General features: G+C 45.0%; 1 protein-coding gene across 1 annotated transcript in view; it reads right to left on the reverse strand.

The window, feature by feature from the left end:
• Nucleotides 1-7,854: 7,854 nt before the first annotated feature.
• LOC132820318 (sodium- and chloride-dependent neutral and basic amino acid transporter B(0+)-like) overlaps nucleotides 7,855-21,662 on the reverse strand; it is an 87,759-nt gene continuing 73,951 nt past the window's right edge. The window contains exons 12-14 of the mRNA XM_060832342.1: nucleotides 17,614-17,723; nucleotides 16,786-16,956; nucleotides 7,855-7,992 (exon numbers count right to left, since the gene is read on the reverse strand). Coding sequence (XP_060688325.1) covers nucleotides 7,855-7,992; nucleotides 16,786-16,956; nucleotides 17,614-17,723 — 419 coding nt within the window. The remainder of the gene's footprint in view (nucleotides 7,993-16,785; nucleotides 16,957-17,613; nucleotides 17,724-21,662) is intronic.

Below are 21,662 nucleotides of genomic sequence, written 5' to 3' on the forward strand. Positions count from 1 at the left end.
CCTGGCTTTATCCCAGAGAAATGAACAACAGCGGAAGGCAATGATCTAATGGTATTATCACTGTATTGTTAATCTAGAGAGCAAGGTAATGTTCTCGGGACCTGGGTACAAATCCCACTGCAGCAGATGGTGGAATTTGGAATCAGTAGATATCTGGAATTAAGAGTCTAATGATGACCATGAATCCATTGTTGATTATCAGGAAAAACCCATCTGGTTCACTAATGTCCTTTAAGGAAGGAAACAGTGATCCTTAACGGGTCGGGCCTACATACCCACAGCAATGTGGTTGATTCTTAACAATTAGGGATGGGCAAACAGTGATCATCTAGCCACTGATGCCATCATCCTGTGAATGAACTTTTAAAAATTCCTTCATGAAGGCAGTCATTCCATGGCTCCCACCATGACAAATTGGAGGAGCAAATCCCAGATAGCTAGAGCCGTCCCCCCGGCAGGGGACGCAATCCACTTGTACACACGTACACCCGCACGCATGTTTATACAGACAGAGACTCAGACACAGACAGACAGACATGGGCACGCACACCCCAACCTGGTGCTCCGTTAATCCATCATGTTTGTAGAGGAATACTGCCATAAACCTCTCATAGCACTGTAGCCTGAATCTGTATTATGATCACACAAGACTACAGAACCATACCGTACAAAAGACAGCTATCATTTTTGTCTTTGGCCATTGTCCATCATGTCATTGAAACTTTAATCATCTGAACCTCTGACTATGCCAACATACTGACCAGTTTCCGACCCGAACACCCCCCAACACACACACCCTCCCAACTCCCTCCCCCATTAATCTGCCCCCATTTGGATGAACAAATGTCAGGTCTGAGCTGAGACTTGGCATAGACACACAATGAAATCCTCTCCTGACCCTCCATTCTGGTTTAAACCAATGTCAAGCCTGGGAGACGGCCTGACACACGTGCAGTCAACTGATAAAAAGAATTGAGAACATTTGATACTCGCAAATCTTGGGAGGAGTTTCCCTAGTGCCAGCTAAGACTAGATAGAGTTAGAAAATATCTCCTCAGGTGGAGAAGAGTGGAGAGGTATCTAAGCTTGGTTTTTATATATATTAGGATAATAACAGATGCCTCTTTGATCCATTCTCTAGGATGATGAGATGCAACCTGTTGGTGGACACCATTACCTGGATTGTCAGGATGCCAACAATGGAAGCACCAATGCAGCAAGATTACAGATCTCCCAGCTCTCTGTGGTCTGCCCACACTGGAGGCAAGAAAGTGTGAGGATGGTGTTTTTTGGGTCCATCCCAAGAAATCCGTGATGGTTGGGTATGACAACCAGCAGACTGTGCAGCATCTGTGGCCAGGGGATGAGCAAATCAGTTGAGGGAGAACATTGAGCAGGCCAAGCCGGACCCATCATGGATCCGCAATGAACGGACAGAACATTTATTCCACAGGAAGCATTGTCTCAATATTTCACATTGTCAATTATGGCAATTGACCATAATTTGGTTCAGTGATGATTTCAGGGGGATCCAGGAAAGGCTGTGGTGATAGTATTGAGGATCACAATCATTACACCAAATCAAAATTGGCTACAAGTCTTTGAGGTGGAAAATGTGGGCATTATCTGAGAGGGTGCAGGGTTAGAATAGAATGGCATTCTTCTGTAAAAGAATGAGAAAGAAACAAGGCTCATAGGTACCACTTTGGATAAATGCCAGCAAACAAAAGAAGGAAATGTGTGCCACTATCTCGTAAATTTAAATGAACATGCCCTGCATGGTGTTCAGATGAACACTCTTCTATACAGTACTGTAGAGATCCAGAGCCTGTACACTGGGGTAGTGGATAGAGGAGGAGAAGAATACTGAATCACAAATTCACTGTCAGTACAGTACATGTAACATCCAAAGCACCATCTTTTGTATTAGACCACACATGACAACCATGATAGGTCTAATCGAGCTCATAGATATCCACAGGAGGACTAAAAACCTTTGTCAATGTCAGTGGTGAACTTGGCCAAACATTAGGGGATTATTGGGAAAAGTACCAGACGTTGAATTCTGACCAGAACAATTACAGCAGGTCCAGTCAGAATTGGCAAATGCACAGAAATTGTTTACTCCTGTTAGTTAGCAGACAGAACAAATTTAAAATGGTATCTGGGAAATCAAAGTGATTAATTAATGGTAAGATTTCTGGCTCTGGGGTTCAAATGTGCAGATACACCAGTGGGTACAAGTCCGATCACAAATGGCTATGTTGAACATCCAGTTTGCTTTGATCAACCTGACCATTTTTACTGTTGAATTCATCCGTGTAAGCAAGGATTCATCCAGAAATCAGCAATGGACTCAATGGACCTACAATAGGAGCCAAGAAATTAATGAACCCCGACTCCATTGGGAATGGACTGTGTTAATTGATGCATGGTATGTATATTATTCTATCTAGTACTACTAATCACCAAAGAGGCTTGACGATGAGCCAATGTACGTAATAGTGGCTAATTCTCCTTTGATATCTCTTATGTACCAGGCCAGACTCCCTCAAAGTATTTCAGGAAGATAGTCCAGACCCTACCTTTTTCTTATTTTAAAAGCAGATACATAGTGGATATCCCAGCTGCGATGCAGTTCGTCAAACCACTTGGCTTTGAGCAAAACAGAATTTATTTAAACACAACAGTTGAAACACAAACAAAAGAAAACAGAATTTAGAATAACTAAACTATTTGAAGACTCAACTGACTCGATACTGCAATTTAACCAAGGAGCTGTAAAGATATTACACTTGCTGTAACACCCCATAAACACACCCCTTGGAAAAGGTAAATTCAAACACAGCTTCTTACAGACAGGAGAGACTTCAGAGAGGAACATCAGCCAGGAAGCATCTGCTGAAGCATGGAACCTTTCCTCTCTGCAGCTACTTCCAAAGAGATTTCAGAGAGAAAGTCAGTCAGGAACCATCTGCTGAAACTTGGAACCTTTCTCCACTGCAAGCAACCTCTCATTGTTACAGCTCCCAAAGTAGAAAAAGAACTGAATTGAGAGAACTAGCCTCTCCCCTGCCATTGTTAAACTAGGCTCTTTCTGAGACATTTCAGCACCTTTGCCTTTACAAACTCTCTTAAAAAAAAACCCAAGTACAAACTAACCTTGTTAAAGTGACAGCATCATCACATGTATTTGGGTATTTGAATATAGAGTTGTGAAGCTTACTAATGTGAGGAGGATGATAACTGGTGTATAGAGTATTGTTGCATTGTCCAATGGAGAATTCAGACAATCAGGGAGTTAGGGTATCTCTATCGGAAACTTGGTATGTTGCTGCATGAGAGTGTGTTATGAACCTCTGATCCTATTTCTGCGAGACACTTCAAGGGATCAGCAGGAGACACTGTGGACCATGCACCTAAAATGGGATATTCTAAATTGAGAAATCAGGCCTAACAGAAAATTGGCCAAAGTAAATTAAACAGCAGTCTGTAGCTATTGACTACAGAGGACCATGGCAAACAAGGTCAAAGAGTTCACAAAGATTAAGGGGGAACCAATTACAAACATCCTGAGGATGGTGTACTGCAGAAGTATCAATCAGACTTTCTGGCACATTGACTTCCAGCTGGTGCCTGAGAATGTGCACTTTACACTTCCCTGGCATGGCAACAGTGAAGGTGTGGGTGTGAATCATTTGGATCCTTTGAACACAGCTCATGACCCTATTGACCAAAGGCCATAGAACATTCTGGAAGATCTGGGGCAACGAGGGATAAGAACAGACATGGTCACCTCCCCTCAGTGAAGACTCACAGTGAAGATTCTCAGGGAAGTTTTGCAGTGAAGACTCATGACAGAAGATCATGCAGCAGCCCATGAGGACCCAGAAGAAAATTGCCCCGACGTGAAAAACCCACCTTCATGGATGAGAGCTAGCCGTACGTCGGAGAGGAAGGATATTCCAATAGCACAGCTCAAACACATGGATCATTGTGGGCAATATCCTGTCTCAGATGGATGGAAGTTGACAAAGCATAAATATTATGGGAATTTGGGAAATGCTGACACTGTGTTTTAATAAGGAACATTTTGTTAATAAGGAACATTTTGTTAATAAGATCAAATTGAACTGCAAACTGAATTCTGTATCTCTGTGTCCATCTCAGTGACAAGGACAAATGAGTATATTATTTTTAACTCCACCCCTACTTCGATCTCTGTCCCCGCCCCTAACCCCGCCCCCAGCCCCAGCTCCAGCTCAAGTCCCACACCAGGTCCTAGCTCCCAACCTTGCCGGATCTTCACCATCCCTCCAGACCTCCCCCTCTCTGAGGATGAAAGATCAGTCCTCAGCAGGGGCCTCACCTTCATTCCCCTACGCCCTCGGATTAATGAGTTCAACACGCGGCGAGATATTGAACAATTCTTCCGCCGCCTTCGCCTCCGTGCCTACTTCCACAACCAAGACTCCCGCCCACCCTCTGACGACCCCTTCTCCTGCCTCCAACACACCCCATCCACCTGGACACCCCGTGCTGGCCTCCTACCCGCCCTCGACCTCTTTATAGCCAACTGCTGCCGTGACATTAACCGACTCAACCTGTCCACCCCTCTCACCCACTCCAACCTCTCACCCTCAGAACGTGCAGCCCTCCACTCCCTCCGCTCCAATCCCAACCTCACTATCAAACCCGCAGACAAGGGAGGCGCGGTGGTAGTTTGGCGCACTGACCTGTATACCGCTGAAGCCAAACGCCAGCTCGCGGACGCCTCCTCTTATCGCCCCCTTGACCACGACCCCACCTCCCACCACCAAACCATCATCTCCCAGACCATCCAGGACCTCATCACCTCAGGGGATCTCCCATCCACCGCCTCCAACCTCATAGTCCCACAACCCCGCACCGCCCGTTTCTACCTCCTGCCCAAAATCCACAAACCTGCCTGCCCCGGCCGACCCATTGTCTCAGCCTGCTCCTGCCCCACCGAACTCATCTCCCAATACCTCGACACGGTCCTGTCCCCTTTAGTCCAAGAACTCCCCACCTACGTTCGGGACACCACCCACGCCCTCCACCTCCTCCAGGATTTTCGCTTCCCCGGTCCCCAACGCCTTATTTTCACTATGGACATCCAGTCCCTGTACACCTCCATCCCCCATCACGAAGGACTCAAAGCCCTCGGCTTCTTCCTTTCCCGCCGCACCAACCAGTACCCTTCCACTGACACCCTCCTTCGACTGACTGAACTGGTCCTCACCCTGAATAACTTCTCTTTTCAATCCTCCCACTTCCTCCAAACTAAAGGAGTTGCCATGGGCACCCGCATGGGCCCCAGCTATGCCTGCCTCTTCGTAGGATATGTGGAACAGTCCATCTTCCGCAACTACACTGGCACCACCCCCCACCTTTTCCTCCGCTACATCGATGACTGTATCGGCGCTGCCTCGTGCTCCCACGAGGAGGTTGAACAGTTCATCAACTTTACTAACACCTTCCACCCCGACCTGAAATTCACCTGGACTGTCTCAGACTCCTCCCTCCCCTTCCTAGACCTTTCCATTTCTATCTTGGGCGACCGACTCAACACAGACATCTATTATAAACCGACTGACTCCCACAGCTACCTGGACTACACCTCCTCCCACCCTGCCCCCTGTAAAAACGCCATCCCATATTCCCAATTCCTTCGTCTCCGCCGCATCTGCTCCCAGGAGGACCAATTCCAACACCGCACAGCCCAGATGGCCTCCTTCTTCAAGGACCGCAGATTCCCCCCAGACGTGATCGACGATGCCCTCCACCGTATCTCCTCCACTTCCCGCTCCTCCGCCCTTGAGCCCCGCTGCTCCAACCGCCACCAAGACAGAACCCCACTGGTTCTCACCTACCACCCCACCAACCTCCGCATACAACGTATCATCCGCCGCCATTTCCGCCACCTCCAAACGGACCCCACCACCAAGGATATATTTCCCTCCCCTCCCCTATCAGCGTTCCGCAAGGACCACTCCCTTCGTGACTCCCTCGTCAGATCCACACCCCCCACCAACCCAACCTCCACCCCGGCACCTTCCCCTGCAACCGCAGGAAATGTAAAACTTGCGCCCACACCTCCACACTCACTTCCCTCCAAGGCCCCAAGGGATCCTTCCATATCCGCCACAAGTTCACCTGTACCTCCACACACATCATCTATTGCATCCGCTGCACCCGATGTGGCCTCCTCTATATTGGTGAGACAGGCCGCTTACTTGCGGAACGCTTCAGAGAACACCTCCGGACCGCCCGAACCAACCAACCCAATCACCCCGTGGCTCAACACTTTAACTCTCCCTCCCACTCCACCGAGGACATGCAGGTCCTTGGACTCCTCCACCGGCAGAACACAACTACACGACGGCTGGAGGAGGAGCGCCTCATCTTCCGCCTGGGAACCCTCCAACCACAAGGTATGAATTCAGATTTCTCCAGTTTCCTCATTTCCCCTCCCCCCACCTTGTCTCAGTCGGTTCCCTCAACTCAGCACCGCCCTCCTAACCTGCAATCCTCTTCCTGACCTCTCCGCCCCCACCCCACTCCGGCCTATCACCCTCACCTTGACCTCCTTCCACCTATCCCACCTCCATCGCCCCTCCCCCTAGTCCCTCCTCCCTACCTTTTATCGTAGCCTGCTTGGCTCTCTCTCTCTTATTCCTGATGAAGGGCTTATGCTCGAAACGTCGAATTCTCTATTCCTGAGATGCTGCCTGGCCTGCTGTGCTTTGACCAGCAACACATTTGCAGCTGTGATCTCCAGCATCTGCAGACCTCATTTTTTACTCGAATATTATTTTTAATATGTGTTTCTGAATAATGAGATCAAAACATGGACAAAACCACCATCTGCAAGTTCCTCTCCAAGCCACTCACATTCTGACCATATCGTCCACTGTTCATTCAGAGTCACCAGCTCAATGCCCTGGAATTCGGTTGTGAATGGCATTGGGGGTCTATGAACAGCACATGGACTGTAGCAGTTCAAGGCAGCACCCATCTTCTCAAGGGCAACTAGGGATGGACAATAAATGCTGGCACATCCAGTGACACCCATATCTTGTGAATTAATTAAAAAAAACAGTATTGGGACACGCAAGGGGGTGTACGTTTCAAAGTCAATATTGGGTTGTACCAAACTATCATGGAGTCCCTCACTGCCCCTGATTGTTGTGGATTTTCTAAATGAGCAAGGGAGCTGAAGGCCCATTTTTAATCACACTTGACAGAACACTGAGCTATAGAGCAGAGCTGATCATAATATCAATAGGTATCTGAAGAAGAAGAGAAAAGCACATGAAGGTCATCAGATCAAAGACCCAAGTTATGGACTGTCATTTAAGCCTCCGGAAAGGGATTAGAGTGAAGCTGGAAAGATTACAGTTGACGATTTGGGAAAAGTGAATAATTTTAAGTTTCATGTGTCATGAATGGCAAAGGATAGAAGCATGAAAGTGGAACTCAGAGAATGGATTGACTTTGATTGGACAACTTTTTTTAAAGGTGGGTTTTGTTATTTAATGTAGAAACTTGGGCAACATTGGGGAGAGAGGAACAGTCACTGGAATCCCATATATTAGCACGAGGTCTTAGGCAGGAGCCTCAGCTCATGTCAAAGAACTCATGATACAGGAAATGTAATGTTCAGTAATTCTACCACACTCCACCCTGCTTCAAATTAATGCCCATGTTTGCTGTTGACACCTGGCTGAGTTTCTGAACATCCTCCCTGCAGTTACAGTGGCGTGCATCATAACAACAATAAAATTTAAGATCCATTGTTTATAAATCAATCAGAAATATCCCCATAAATGTTCACATCTTTGGAGTGGCCAGAAGTTGCACAGAGTTTGAGAGTTCTGCAGAATCAGCTCTGTCTCCGTATCTTTCCCCTTTGTGTTGTTTCAAGAACGGACCCCAATCAGGAGCTGCTGTGCAAGCGGCAGAAAGTTTCTGTGAAAATAACAAAGAAATGTTGAAGAAATTCTTCCTGATTTTAAACAATATTTAACCAGGTTAATGCTGATTTTATTGAGATTTTCCTTTAATACATAGCATTTCATATTGTACTGAAAATATATTTAACCTGTGTATGTATTCTGGAGATTACACTCCTGTGTGTAAACTCTAACTTCTTAAGCAGTGAAGTACACTGAAGGAATGTCTTATCACTAATAGTTTACTGTGAGCACTGCCACATTAACTGAAGCAGTGTGACTGAGCCAATCATTTAGTCTCACCGACAGCTAAATCTTCTTGATGTAGGATACATCACCAATTGACTTTCATTAGCTTTAACATATCCCCTGACCATTCATTCCAGAGACATGGTGTGTGCTGAGGACACTGTGAGAGCACATTCACAAGGCGTGTTACAGGGGTTGAGAAAGAGGCTTCACCAGAACCGAATGAAGAGCGAACTGGGATAGACAACAAAATGTCAAACACTGCAGCAACACCAACATTCCTACAGCATTTTAATCTTTGCCTGCTCTGGGATGCAATTAATGTCTCTTATCAGGAAAGCCATGTTGCTAATGAAAAATAAATGCATTCACATCTTTATAACAGTAAGATGGTTCTGGGTGATTAGCAAGAGCGTGAACATATATTTTTGATATTAAGAAATAAAAGGAAACATGAGAATGGATTACCAAAATCTTTGAAATTTTTAAGGCACTTGGGAAAGAAGAGAGAAGGGGAGAGTTAAAGATGTTCATGGAGGTAATTGCAGAGCTCAGAGCTCAGAAACAGCAATGAATAGTGAAGAGATTATAATCAGGTATGAGCCAGATACAGAATTGGAGAAGCACAGTGATGTTGGAGCGTTGTGTGACAAGAGGAGGTCACACACAGAGTGATGAATAAGGCCATGGAGAGATCGGAAACCAGAATATGAAAATGTAATTGAAGCATTGCCAGACCAGGAGCCAGCAGAGGTCAGTGAGCTCAGGAGTTATTCATGAACACAACTTTGTGCCAGTGTGAGTACTTGCAGCAGAGTTTCAGATGAACTCCAGTTGACAGGGGGAGATAGATAAAGGCCAGCCAGGGAGCAGTGGGATAATCAACACTACAAGTGGCTCATTATCAGTTTCCATCATGCAACCAGACAGATCCCACCATCTCCTCCTGAACAGCAGCACCCACTCAAAACAGACAGACTGCTTCACTGACAAACTGTACTGCATGAGCACACACTTGCTGGGATGACTGAAAACATTCTCTTCAGGATCCCACCATGAACTTCATATTCCTAGATACCAAGTGTATCCGTCTCCCTGGAAACCAAGTCAGTTCAGAACACTTGGTGCCAGATTTGATTGGCCCAGGATTGATCTTCCAATCACATAACTGCAACATCACTATGACTACTATTTCACCCCCATGTCACCCAAATCTGCCCCACCTCAGTTTACCTAGTGTGAAAGCCTTCATCCATATCTGTGTTAGTGATAGACTCACCAGGATGTTGCTGTGTGGCTAGAGTCCCCACAAGCAAGAAATGCGGCCTCAAGGCTGACCAATTGATGGGATGTGAAATTGCCATTTCCTAATTAGGAGTTGAGATGTAGTGATACACACAGGGGTATGTTTGTGGTGGGTCAAAATACCCCACTGGCCTTTGGGAGGTTCCCCCTTGTAACACATTTGCATGCCCTGAATACTCTTCCATGAGAAACTGTTTTTAATAAAATGTTACCAAAGTGGCCATGTTAGTGGAGGATGAGATACCTGCACATCCCGTGTAAGGGTTGTGTGCATTAATAAACTTGTTCAGTTATGTAGAAGGTCAGTGGTTTGCCTTGTTGTACCTCCCTAGTCAGACTCTCTCTGGTCTGGTAACCTTGTGATCCAGTACCTGCAGAATTTCTGGTTTTCCAAAGAACAGTTTTCCAAAAATCCCACTATTTTTAGACAATACTTTCATGATATTTAATGCTTGTAAAGGCAGATTAAAGTGCAGTAAGCATTTGAAAAGAGTTTAATGTCAAGGATAAGATTTGGACACTAGCTCATGCCTGGCTAACAAAGTCACACCTGAAGACTGTCTTGACTGTCATTCATTTCAGAGGAAGTGGTCAGGTCTATGTCCACGATACAAAAGGCAAATCATTAAAAAAAAGACCAGAACACATGAGACGAACCGAGCTGCAAGACTGGCTCAAGAGGATAGATGAGGAGGGTAGTCACCAGCCCTCTATAAGAACCTGTATAACTGCGATGACCCCACATTTGAATAACCCTCCAAGAATTTCCAACAGAACTTTTTTCAAGGGAAATGCCATTCTCCAAGTCAATATCTTTGGGATAGTAGAAGACAAGTGTGGAATGAAGACGGGATGGTTGAAAAGTTTCTTTGCTGACACTGATATGGTATCTCCTATAGTTTGACACTTTGTGTGGTTCTTTAAAGGCCCAGTCTGAAGGCTTCTGGGTAAGGGAAGGAAGCAGGCGAATGCATCCAGATGTGTCACTGGTAACTGTGAGAGGGAGATGAGGGTGAAATAGTGTGGAATGGAGGGGTTACGGAAATGGAGATATAGATGTAGGAAGGGCCTGACTCCTGTGGGGGAGGGGTTGGTGAAAAGTCAAAGTAAGAAATTCAGCAACCGAAAAGGGCAGTGTCAGACTTGTGCAAATTCGTCTCTGTGTTGTTTGGCAGAGTACTTACAGGAATTTGAATTCACCCACTACATTTCAACCACCCTGACCGAGAACAACCTGAAGGAGAAAGTGAGGACTGCAGATGCTGGAGATCAGAGCTGAAAAATGTGTTGCTGGAAAAGCGCAGCAGGTCAGGCAGCATCCAAGGAGCAGGAGAATCGACAGTTCGGGCATAAGCCCTTCTTCAGGAATGAGGAGAGTGTGCCAAGCAGGCTAAGATAAAAGGTAGGGAGGAGGGACTTGGGGAGGGGTGTTGGGAATGCGACAGGTGGAAGGAGGTTAAGGTGAAGGTGATAGGCTGGAGAGGGGGTGGGGGCGGAGAGGTCAGGAAGAAGATTGCAGGTCAAGAAGGCAGTGCTGAGTCTGAGGGTTGGGACTGAGGATGGAGGATGCGATAGGTGGAAGGAAGTTAAGCTGAGGGTGATAAGCCGGAGAGGGTGTGGGGGCGGAGAGATCGGGAAAAAGATCGCATGTCAAGAAGGTGGTGCTGAGTCCGAGCGTTGGGACTGAGGTTGAAGATGAGATACCTGCACATCCCATGTAAGGGTGGTGTGCATTAATAAATGGTGTCCAGTTGTGTAGAAGGCCTTGTTGTACCTCCCTAATCAGACTCCCTCTGGTCTGGTAACCTCATGGTCCCCCTCCAACCACAAGGGATGAATGCAGATTTCTCCAGTTTCCCCATTCCCCCTCCCCCCCACCTCATCTCAGTCCCAACCCTCAGACTCAGCACCGCCTTCTTGACCTACAATCTTCTTCCCAACCTCTCCGCTCCCACCCCCTCTCCAGCCTATCACCCTCACCTTAACCTCCTTTCACCTGTCGCATTCCCAACATCCCTCCCCCAAGTCCCTCCTCCCTACCTTTTATCTTAGCCTGCTTGGCACACTCTCCTCATTCCTGAAGAAGAGCTTATGCCCGAAATGTCGATTCTCCTGCTCCTTGGATGCTGCCTGACCTGCTGCACTTTTCCAGCAACACATTTTTCAGCTGAGAACAACCTGAGTCAATGTCCTTTCCAAAGAGGGGCCCTGCCAGCTGAGCCGGCAAGTGCAGCCATGTCCCACTGAGTAGTGAGTACAACACTGGACACTAACACCAACATTCAGGAAAGAATCAACACAAAACACAACATCGTTTCTTCCACACAAAAAGTGAAGTGTCCCTTAATCTCTGCCAAGCATGAGGCATGTGAGTACACTTAACTCTCTTGGCAAGATGGGATCAACAAATAATGATGATGAACACATGAAGAATTTGAAACATATTCAATGTGAAATTTAATTTTGACAAACACCCCAATTATCTGTCTGCTCTCTGCTCCCTGGCTTTCAGTGACTGGAGGTGAAAGATTTGGAGAGGAAAGTTCTGGATGTGTTACAGACCCTCCCTGTTTGACCAAGAGACTCTCTAATTGGCCGCCTCTAGATGCAGCATCATCACCTGATGTTAGGTTTTGTGGGATATAGGTAAAGCAGTGTTACTTCTGCACCATAGTTGCTTATACAAGGTAAATAAACTCACACCAGTGTGTAATTGTTTCAACCAACAGTTGAGTTAACAAGAATGAAAACTATATGAAGGAAATATATAATTGTTTTTGCATTAGCTAAAATGTGCATACAAGAATGAAATGTGTTTGCAAACAAAGGTAGATATTACAGACAAATAGAAAATGTGCTGTGAGGGGAGGGGGTGTAGGTTAAGCTAGATATGCTTGTATAAACAATAGTTATAAGCATCTATTTCCTGCTTCTGCAAAAGCAAGAACAAACCACAATCAAGAGGTCATAAGGCACAGTAAGGATAAAGAATGGGAGGAAATGTTGCTTTAACAAAGAGCAGATGACAGTGAAGGAGGATATACCTAACAATGGACCACAGCAGGATGTGGTGAAATGGCCAAGCAAAATGTGTACTTTGTTATGTACAAGGCCAGATAAGGCAAGGGATAAACAAGAGTAATGGGCGCTGGGTTTAGAGAAGTGGGACATGGAAACAGAGGAGGAGCAATGGAATAACGGGGCAGGAGTAAAAAGGAATGAATTGTATATAAGATTTGTACTTGCTAAACTCTGTGTGCTTATTTTAGACACCACGCTTGCAAGCATATAATAAACGATACTGCTGCTTCAGATCTTGTCTTGGACTAAAATTATTGAAGTGAGTGGGTTCTATTTCCCACAGTTTTATCAAAGAAAAGCTTACTGCTGTTAAATTTAACATGTTTTGCATGCATGCCATTGGCATTTGGAAAGATAATTATACTCAGGCGGGAAAAGGTCAAAACAGAGAAAGTGGAGGTGGGGAACAGTGCGGTTACAATGTCAGGAATAACACACTATTGACAAGCCCCCAGCTGGTGAAGCTTCCATACTCCTGGTTGGTCTCCCACAGTGTGCCCCAAAGGCAGTTGACTCTGCTGGTTATATTTGTACTCATGGCAAGTTTCTTTTCCAAACACCCCAGTGCTCACTGACCAACATGGTCACATGGTTAAGCAACATCTGGTCTTTAAATTCACATTGTTGTTTTCAAATCTCTCCATGTCCTTATCTTTCACTCTCGATGAAACTTCCTCCATTTCTCTCACCTGGATATCTCTGGTTTGTTTCCTGTGCCACGTAATAGTGAGGTACGGAATAGGGAGAGATATCAGCTGAACATGTGGCTGCAGGGATGGTGCAGGAGGGAGGATTTCAGGTACTTGGATAATTGGGGCTCATTCTGGGGAAGGTGAGACCTCTATAAACAGGATGGTCTACACTTGAACCAGAGGGGTACTAATATCCTGGGTGAGAAATTTGCTGGTGCTAGCTCAGCAGAAGGATGGGAACTTGAGGTATAGTTCCAGTGCAGAGGAGGATGAGAGTAGGGAGGACATGGTCAGGATGTCATGGTCACAGGAACGTGTTGGCAGACAGCAAGCTGATTTGAAGTGTGTCTACTTCAACGCCAGAAGTATCCAAAATAAGATAGCTGACCTTGCAGCATGGATAGATACCTGCGACTTTGATATTGTGGCCATTTTGGAGACATGGACAGAGTAGGGTCAGGAATGGATGTTGCAGGTTTCACGGTTTAGATCTTTCATGAAGAACAAGGAAGGCGGTAAAAGAGGGGGAGGTGTGGTCTTGTTAGTCAAGGACAGTATAACGGTCGCTGAAAGAACTTTTGATGAGGACTCGTCTGCTGAGGTAGTATGGGCTGAGGTTAGAAACAGGAGAGGAGAGGTCACACTGCTGGGAGTTTTTTATACGCCTTCACAGAATTCCAGAGATGTGGAGGAGGGGATCGGAAAAACATTGGGGGCAGGAGTGAAAGGACCAGGGTGTCATTTTGGGAGACTTTTAACTTCCCCAACATTGACTGGAAATGTTATAGCTCTAGTATGTTGGATAGACCAATTTTGTCCAATGTGCACAGAAGGGTTTCCTGACACAGTATATCAAAGGGCCGACAACAGGGGAGGCTACACTGGATTTAGAGCTTGGTAATGAACAAGGCCAGGTGTCTGAGTTAGTTGTAGGTGAGCACTTTGCAGAGAGTGATCATAATTTAGTTACGTTTAATTTAGTGATGGAAAGGGATAGGTACATGCCACAGGGCAAGACTTATCAATGGGACAAGGGCAATTGTAATGCGATTAGGCAAGACTTAGGATGCATAGAATGGAGTAGCAAAATGCAGAGGATTTGAAATGTGGAACTGGTTTAAGGAACAGATATTGCATGTCCATGATAGGTATGTCCCTGTCAGACAGGGAGGAGGTGATAGAGTAAGGGAACCATGGTATACTCCGGATGTTGCATCTTTTGTTAAGCGAAAGAAGGAGGCTTATATGACAATGAGACAAAATGGTTCAGATGAGGAGATGGAGAATTAAAGATTAGCTGGGAAGGATTTAAAGGGAGAGTTAAGAAGAGCAAAGAGAGGACATGAGCAGAATTCAGTAGGTAGAATAGGTATGTGAAGAATAAAAGGATGACGAGGGTAGGAATAGGGCCAGTCAAATACATAAGTGAGAAATTGTGTGTGGACCCTGTGGAGATCAGAGAGGTGCTAAACAAATAATTCTCATTTGTTTCACTCAGGAAGAGGAGAATAATGTAGAGGAGAAGAATGAGGTACAAGATATTAGACGAGAAAGGATTGGGGTTAGTAAGGAAGAGGTGTTATCAATTCTAGAAGGAGTTAAAGTAGACAAGTCCCTGATCTGGATGGGATTTATCTGAAAATTCTCTGGGAAACTAGGGAGGAGGTGTTGGAGCCTTTGGCTTTGACCACTGAGTTGCCATTGTTTAGAACCAGAGGACTGGATGATTGCAAATGTTGTGTCCTTGTTCAAGAAGGGCAGTAGAGATGACCCAGGTAATAGTAGACCAGTGAGTCATACGTCTGTTGTAGGAAAAGATTTGTAAAGGATTATAACAGATAGGATTTATAATCATCTCGAAAGCAACAATTTGATTGCAGATAGTCAACACGGATTTGTCAGGGGCAGGTCGTGTCTCACAAACCTCATTGAGTTTTTTGAGAAAGTGACCAAGCATGTGGATGAGGGTAGGACAGTTGACGTGGTGTACATGGACTTCAGTAAAACCTTTGATAAGGTTCAACATTATAAGCTGTTGGAGAAAATGCAGAGGCGTGGGATTGAGAAGTTTAGATTAGAAACTGGCTTTTTAATTAGATTAGAAAGGCAGTGAGTAGTGGTTGATGGAAAATATTCAGACTGGAGTCTGGTTACTAGTGGTTTGACACAAGGATCTGTTTTGGGGCTGTTTGTCATTTTTATAGATGACTTAAATGCAGGCACAGGTGAATGGATTAGTAAGTTTGCAGATGACACTAAAGTCGGTGGAGTAGTGGACAGTGTGGAAGAATGTTGCAGGTTGCAGGGGGACTTGGATAAACTGCAGAATTGGGCTGAGAGGTGGCAAATGGAGTTCAATGCAGCTAAATGTGAGGTGATTCACTTTGGGAAGAATAACAGGAAGGCAGAATACTGGGTCAATGTAAAGATTCTGGGTAGTGTGTACAGAGGGATCTTGGTGTCCATGTACAAAGATCCCTGAAAATTGCCATGCAGATTGATAGTGCTGTTAAGAAGGCATACAGTATGTTAGGCTTTATTGGTAAAGGGAGATAATTCTGGAGCCATGATGTCATGCTGCAATTATACAAAACACTAGTATGGTCGCACTTGGAATATTGCGCACAGTTCTGGTCGCCCCATTTGAGGAAGGATGTGGAAGTATTGGAAAAGGTGCAGAGGAGATTTACCAGGATGATCCCTGGTCTGGAGGGAAGGTCTTATGAGGAAAGGCTGAGAGATTTGGACCTGTGCTCATTGGAAAGAAGAAGGCTAAGAGGAGTTTTGACGGAGACATACAAGATGATCAGAGGATTAGATAGGGTATATAGTTAATGTCTTTTCCTGAGGATGATGACTTCAGCTTGGATGAGGGGGCATAACTACAAACTAAGGGGTGATAGATTTAAGACAGATGCCAGAGGCTGGTTCTTTACTCAGAGAGTAGTAAGGGTGTGCAATGCCCTGCCTGCCAATGTAGTTATCTCAGCCACATTAGAGAGATTTAAACAATCCTTGGACAAGCACATGGATGATGGTGGGATAGTGTAGGGTGATGGGCTTATTTTAATTCACAGGTCGGTGCAACATCAAGAACTGAAGAGCCTATTCTGCTCTTTATTGTCTATGTTCTACCTACCCTACTCTAATTAAGGACTCCTCACAATCTCTAATTTTTGTCCTGCGACTGATGTCCAACCCTTTAGCTGCCAAGGCTTTGTACTCTGGAACTGCGATCCACATTACTTTACCTGTCCACTTCCATTTTGATCTTCATTAAAAGCAAACATTTATTTATATGATTTGCATCCCTTTATGGAACCATGTGAAAATGTGCAGTGAAAGATGACTGCAAATTTCTTTTGGATGTTTTATGATATTTGTGTTGCCGTATGTAATGTTTAATTGTTGTCGAACAGAGAGATTTGGAGAACATCACAGAAATTCTGCTCTTCAATTGTTGAAAGGTATCAAGGAGTTACCTGCCACAAGGTGGAGCCCTCAGCTTGAACAACTCTCACAATAGCCACAATGGGAATCCACATAATGCAGAAGGTGGTCATACACCAGCCCAGTGCTATTGCCCAGACAGGGTATTCAACTGGTCCATATCTTGGGGGAGCATATGTTACTAAGGACCAGAGCAAGATGACCTGAAATGAAGTGAAAGCACAAAACAATTACTCAAAAAGGCTGAACAACTAAAGCAGCAGTTATTGGCCATTGAGCCCCATTGATTCAATGACATCATGACTTACCTTTGGCCTTACTCCATGTGCCTGGCTTTGGCACAATATCCCTCAATATCTTTGCTAAACACAATTTTAAATATGAGAAGGATAATTTTAACAACTGATTCAGTATCCACTGCTGTTGTGAGAAAGTATTCCAAACATAGACCATACTTTGTGTATAGAAGTGTTTCCTCACACCCCTCCTAAATGGTCTGACCCTAACTTTATACTATACCCCTAATTCTAGATTCCCAAACCAGGAGGAATAATTTATCTTTACCCATCCTGTGATTTGTTAATATCTTGAAAAACTTTGATCAGATCAACCCTCAACCTTCTAGATTTTAGAGAAAACAGACTTAATTGGTATAATCTCTCTTTATAATTTAACCCCTGCAATCATGATATTGCTCTTGTGAACCTACAGTATGTTGTAACCCTTCCAAGACCGATGTATCCTTCCTAAGGTGCGTGGTCCCCAGATCTGCCCACAGTACTTCAACAAGAATGTAACCAGCCTATCTGGAGTTTGATCATTGTCACTTTAGATCATTAAAATGTGTAACATCTCCTTACTGCCAGCAAACACGGAGAGATCAAAAGCCAACAGACTCTCCACCACAGCCAGAAGAGCCAAGTCCTTTGCCCAATCATCATCTCAATGTCCTTGATGAATCTGTTTGCCCCTGTGAACAACAAGAAAGCAGAACACAATCATATCGTCCATCCCACACTGTCGGTATCTAATGAGCAGGTTTAACCAGGGAAGAGATCATTCAGGATTGCAAACAGGGTGAATAAACTGTTCCCAATCACCAAGGTGATTACCTGGAAGGGGAACTGTAAACAGACTGATGGAGAATTAATTCTGTTTTTCCACAACCGCAGTGGGAGAAAGTGCTGACTGACTGAGTCAAATGGCAAATAGCTGTTGGATAAGGCTGAAGATGACTGGAACTGACAAGAGACTTTACAATGGGCTGTTATGTGATCAGAATTATGATGAGTCATTCAGGTCTGCGAAGAGCTAAGGTTGCAGGACATCAGTAACTGCTCTCTCTGCCAAAAAAGGACAAGACAGTTGAGGTTGGTCAAGTGCACAGATAATTCCAAATGAGGCATACAATTGGCACAGAATCCTGCATGTAGAGAAACTTGAGAAAATACTTTCGTCAGCAGAACTCAAAGATTAACTTTGCAGGAGGTACCCTATGTCAAGAGGCATGGTGAAGGCACCGAAAAGTGTTCCAAACTGGCTGGCTGCCACTCTCCTGGGAAATAATGTTTGGGGTTAATCACAGAACACAGGGTAGTGTAAGTAGTACTTAAACGTGTGTGAGATTCATTTAAGTTCTCAATAAATTAATTGAGTTTTCTAGAGTTCTAAGTGTTTCTGCTATATCTTGAACTATGTCGAGACAGTTGTCTGTCAGAGCTGGGCAACAGAATTTGGCATTCCTGGTTGGGCATTGATAAGAAGTTGCTTTAAGTTACTCTGATGCAGGACATCGTACTGTCTGACTTTTCCAAAGCCCCAGTGGAGTAAGTGGGTGTGGGAAGGAGAAGGTGGAAATTTGATTGTGAGAAAGACAGAAAAAGAACAGTGGGCATATCAAAGAAGTTAGCGCTAACAGCAAGTGACGAATCCAGGGCACTCTGATTGGATAGGATTTCAGCAACATGGCTGGGAAATGGCTGAAGTAGTGTAAGTATAACGGTAGGATTGGTGCAGGAACGAGAACACATGGGGATACTCTCTGGAGTTTGCCAGAAGAGAGTATGAGAGAAAGGTACTTTAAGAAAGTGCATAAAGCTGTTGCAGTCAGCTGTGTGGTGGATGTCTGAGCAGAAAGCCAGAACTGAGAGCTAAAACTGCAAACAGAGGGAGCTCAGATTAGAGAAGAGGTAAAGAGATTGACCGAGAAGATCAGGAATTTACAAAGCCACAGAGATTCAGACCTCATGCATAGGAACCTGTTTCATACGCAGTGTGAGAAATTGATGAGGGAAAAGGTGAAAAGTGAAGAAGAAACAAAAAGGGCTCATGTACAAACAGAAGGGTTAAAGAAACAGTGTTGTGATTCAAAAATGGCTATGAATGTACTATATATGTCAACACAGGTCCCTTAGTGTAAGGGACCTCAGACGAACATACAAAGTGTACGAAGAAGATAGAGACATTATAGGAGAGAACAGGAAGGAGGGCAACACCTATACTCGCGACCAACCCTCCCGATATTACCAGTACCACTCCTTATGATGTTCAGGGATACAGCCAAGTGTATGAGAGATTGTCAGCCTGGAGATAATCCCTGGGAGCTATCCAAGCTATCCACAAGCAGCGAACCACACACGGGTTCGATAATGAGGAGGAGGAAATCACAAATACTGATCCCACTATTCAGTCAGCTTTGCCCAAGCCACAAAATGTGGGAGGGGGAGCATTAGATGTGTTATAGGAGGCTGTACTGACGGCTGTGGGAGCTAATAGAGGGCACCCAGTGGAAACACTTAATAAGGGTAGACACAGGAAAGGGGAGCACTGAACTGCATTTGCCGCCAGACAGTGGCTAGTGTTCCAGAGTGTCTCCGACCCAGGGCTAGACCAGTGACATTTGGTTGCACCTTTTAACAATCGGTGGGTGCATACAATGGTGTCCCATTGCACAGAGAATTTGTGAAAGGTGTGTGATGTGTTTAACCCTCCAACAACACATACATTGAGGCGTGAGTGTTGAGGAAAATGGCAGAGTTTGGGAGGAGAAGACCAGGGGATGTAAGGCTCCGGGAGGATGAATGGCACCTCTTAGAGATCAAGGGGCAGCATGGAGAAATGAAGGAAAGGGACCAGTCCCAAGGGGACCACCACCGCCCTCTCAAATGATAGGAAGGGGATGCAGGCATGAACGAGAAGACCCGGCTGCGGTCACAGAGAGTGATCATGTCCCTAGGGGTTCACGGAAGTATTTTAATTGCGGTGAAGAAGGACACAATGCCAGAGATTGTCCAAACTCCCAGAGAGGTGGGATGAATCAGATGCAGGTCCAGCCCTTGCCACTAGAGGGACATCAGCCAGTGCCGCATATGTTATCAACTGAGGCAACAAGTGGGTTGTTGCACTAACCCAACACGATGGTCTCAGGCCTCTCCAACACAAATGTGTAATACAAAACAGGATGGGATAGAGAGACAACTGTTTGCAATTGCTAAAGGGGCTTGGGTCAAAAGTGAATCCAAGGAAGACTCAAATAATAAGGTCTGTTAAGTGAGTTATTTAGGAGGAGTGTTAACACGATGAAAAAGAAAGATAGATAAACAACAATTTAAAACAGCAACTAGACTTCCCATCCCCACAGATGTGAAGAGATTCAGATTTGTTTTAGACTTGACTGGGTATTGCAGAGCCCATATTGATGGTTTTGCTACAAAGTCATCACCACTAATGATGTTAGTAAAGAAAGATGCCCCATGGGAATGGAAGGCAGAACACACACAAGTAATAGTAGCTTAAACCAGTGCTTGGTGAGTGCTCCTGCCCTGAAAAACCCCAAACCCAGCTGAACCATTCTCCTTGGAGATGGCTACAACAGACTCTGCAATATCTTATTCCAAGAGGTGCATGCTCAGTTGAGACCAGTAGCCTGTGCCTCGAACATGCTCATGCCAGTAGAGCAGGGATCCTGGGCATGTGAAAGGTATTCATGGGCAGCGTTCTGGGAATTACAAAATTTCATCTACATTGTAGGGTTGAACTCGTTGACAATTTTGATAGAAGATATACCCATTCAGATGCTGCTGGATAGACATATTAACGTTGGCAGAGTGAACCAAAACAGAATTGCGAGATGGACACGATGATTACAAGGATGAAACAGAGAGGTAAAAAGGGTCAAAACATATTACCAGGTTAGCAAATAACCTAATTTACCAGAGGACACCCCATGACTGTCAGGTGGTGATAGCAAATGAACCCAAGGGATGATTTCTATCAAATCAAAGAGGAGGGAATTCTGGTTAAGAGATTACAGGGAATAGCCAAGACAAGAGTCAGACAGACAGAAATAGGGAACAGGAAGGGAATGTCAAATAATCCTAACATTGTTGTTGATGACTCTTCATCTGTAGAGGATGGAGAATGGAGAACTGGCTGTGGGATCTATATGGAAGGTGAACAAGGATGAGAGATGGATAGTATAGTCCTCAAAATGCCAAAGACCAGGAGTGCTCAAGTAGCTGAGTTGGCAGCAGTGGCATATATCATGAGCCACCCAGATAAACATCCCCAGAATCTACCATCTATTCAGACAGGATGTATCTGTGCAACAGTCTGACAGAACAGCTCCCCTGATGGGAGGCAAGAGACTTTGTGTCAGCAGATGGAAAGGTCCTACGATCTGTCTCATTGTTGAAGTACATCTTTGATCAGCAAAAGGGAAAGAATATGGAGTGATGAAAGTGAAAGTTCATTCGAAGTTATCACGAGAGAGAAATAGAAAAGCAGGTGAATTAGCAAAATGAGGGGCAATAGCTGGAGAAGAATGGCAGCTGTAGGTTGAGGAAACAGGAGCACCCAAAGAGAAAGGAGTGGCCTCAACTGATTTAGCAGGAGAACAAAAAGGAATTCT

This window comes from Hemiscyllium ocellatum, chromosome 11, assembly GCF_020745735.1.
Source record: "Hemiscyllium ocellatum isolate sHemOce1 chromosome 11, sHemOce1.pat.X.cur, whole genome shotgun sequence".
Taxonomy (NCBI): Eukaryota; Metazoa; Chordata; class Chondrichthyes; order Orectolobiformes; family Hemiscylliidae; genus Hemiscyllium; species Hemiscyllium ocellatum.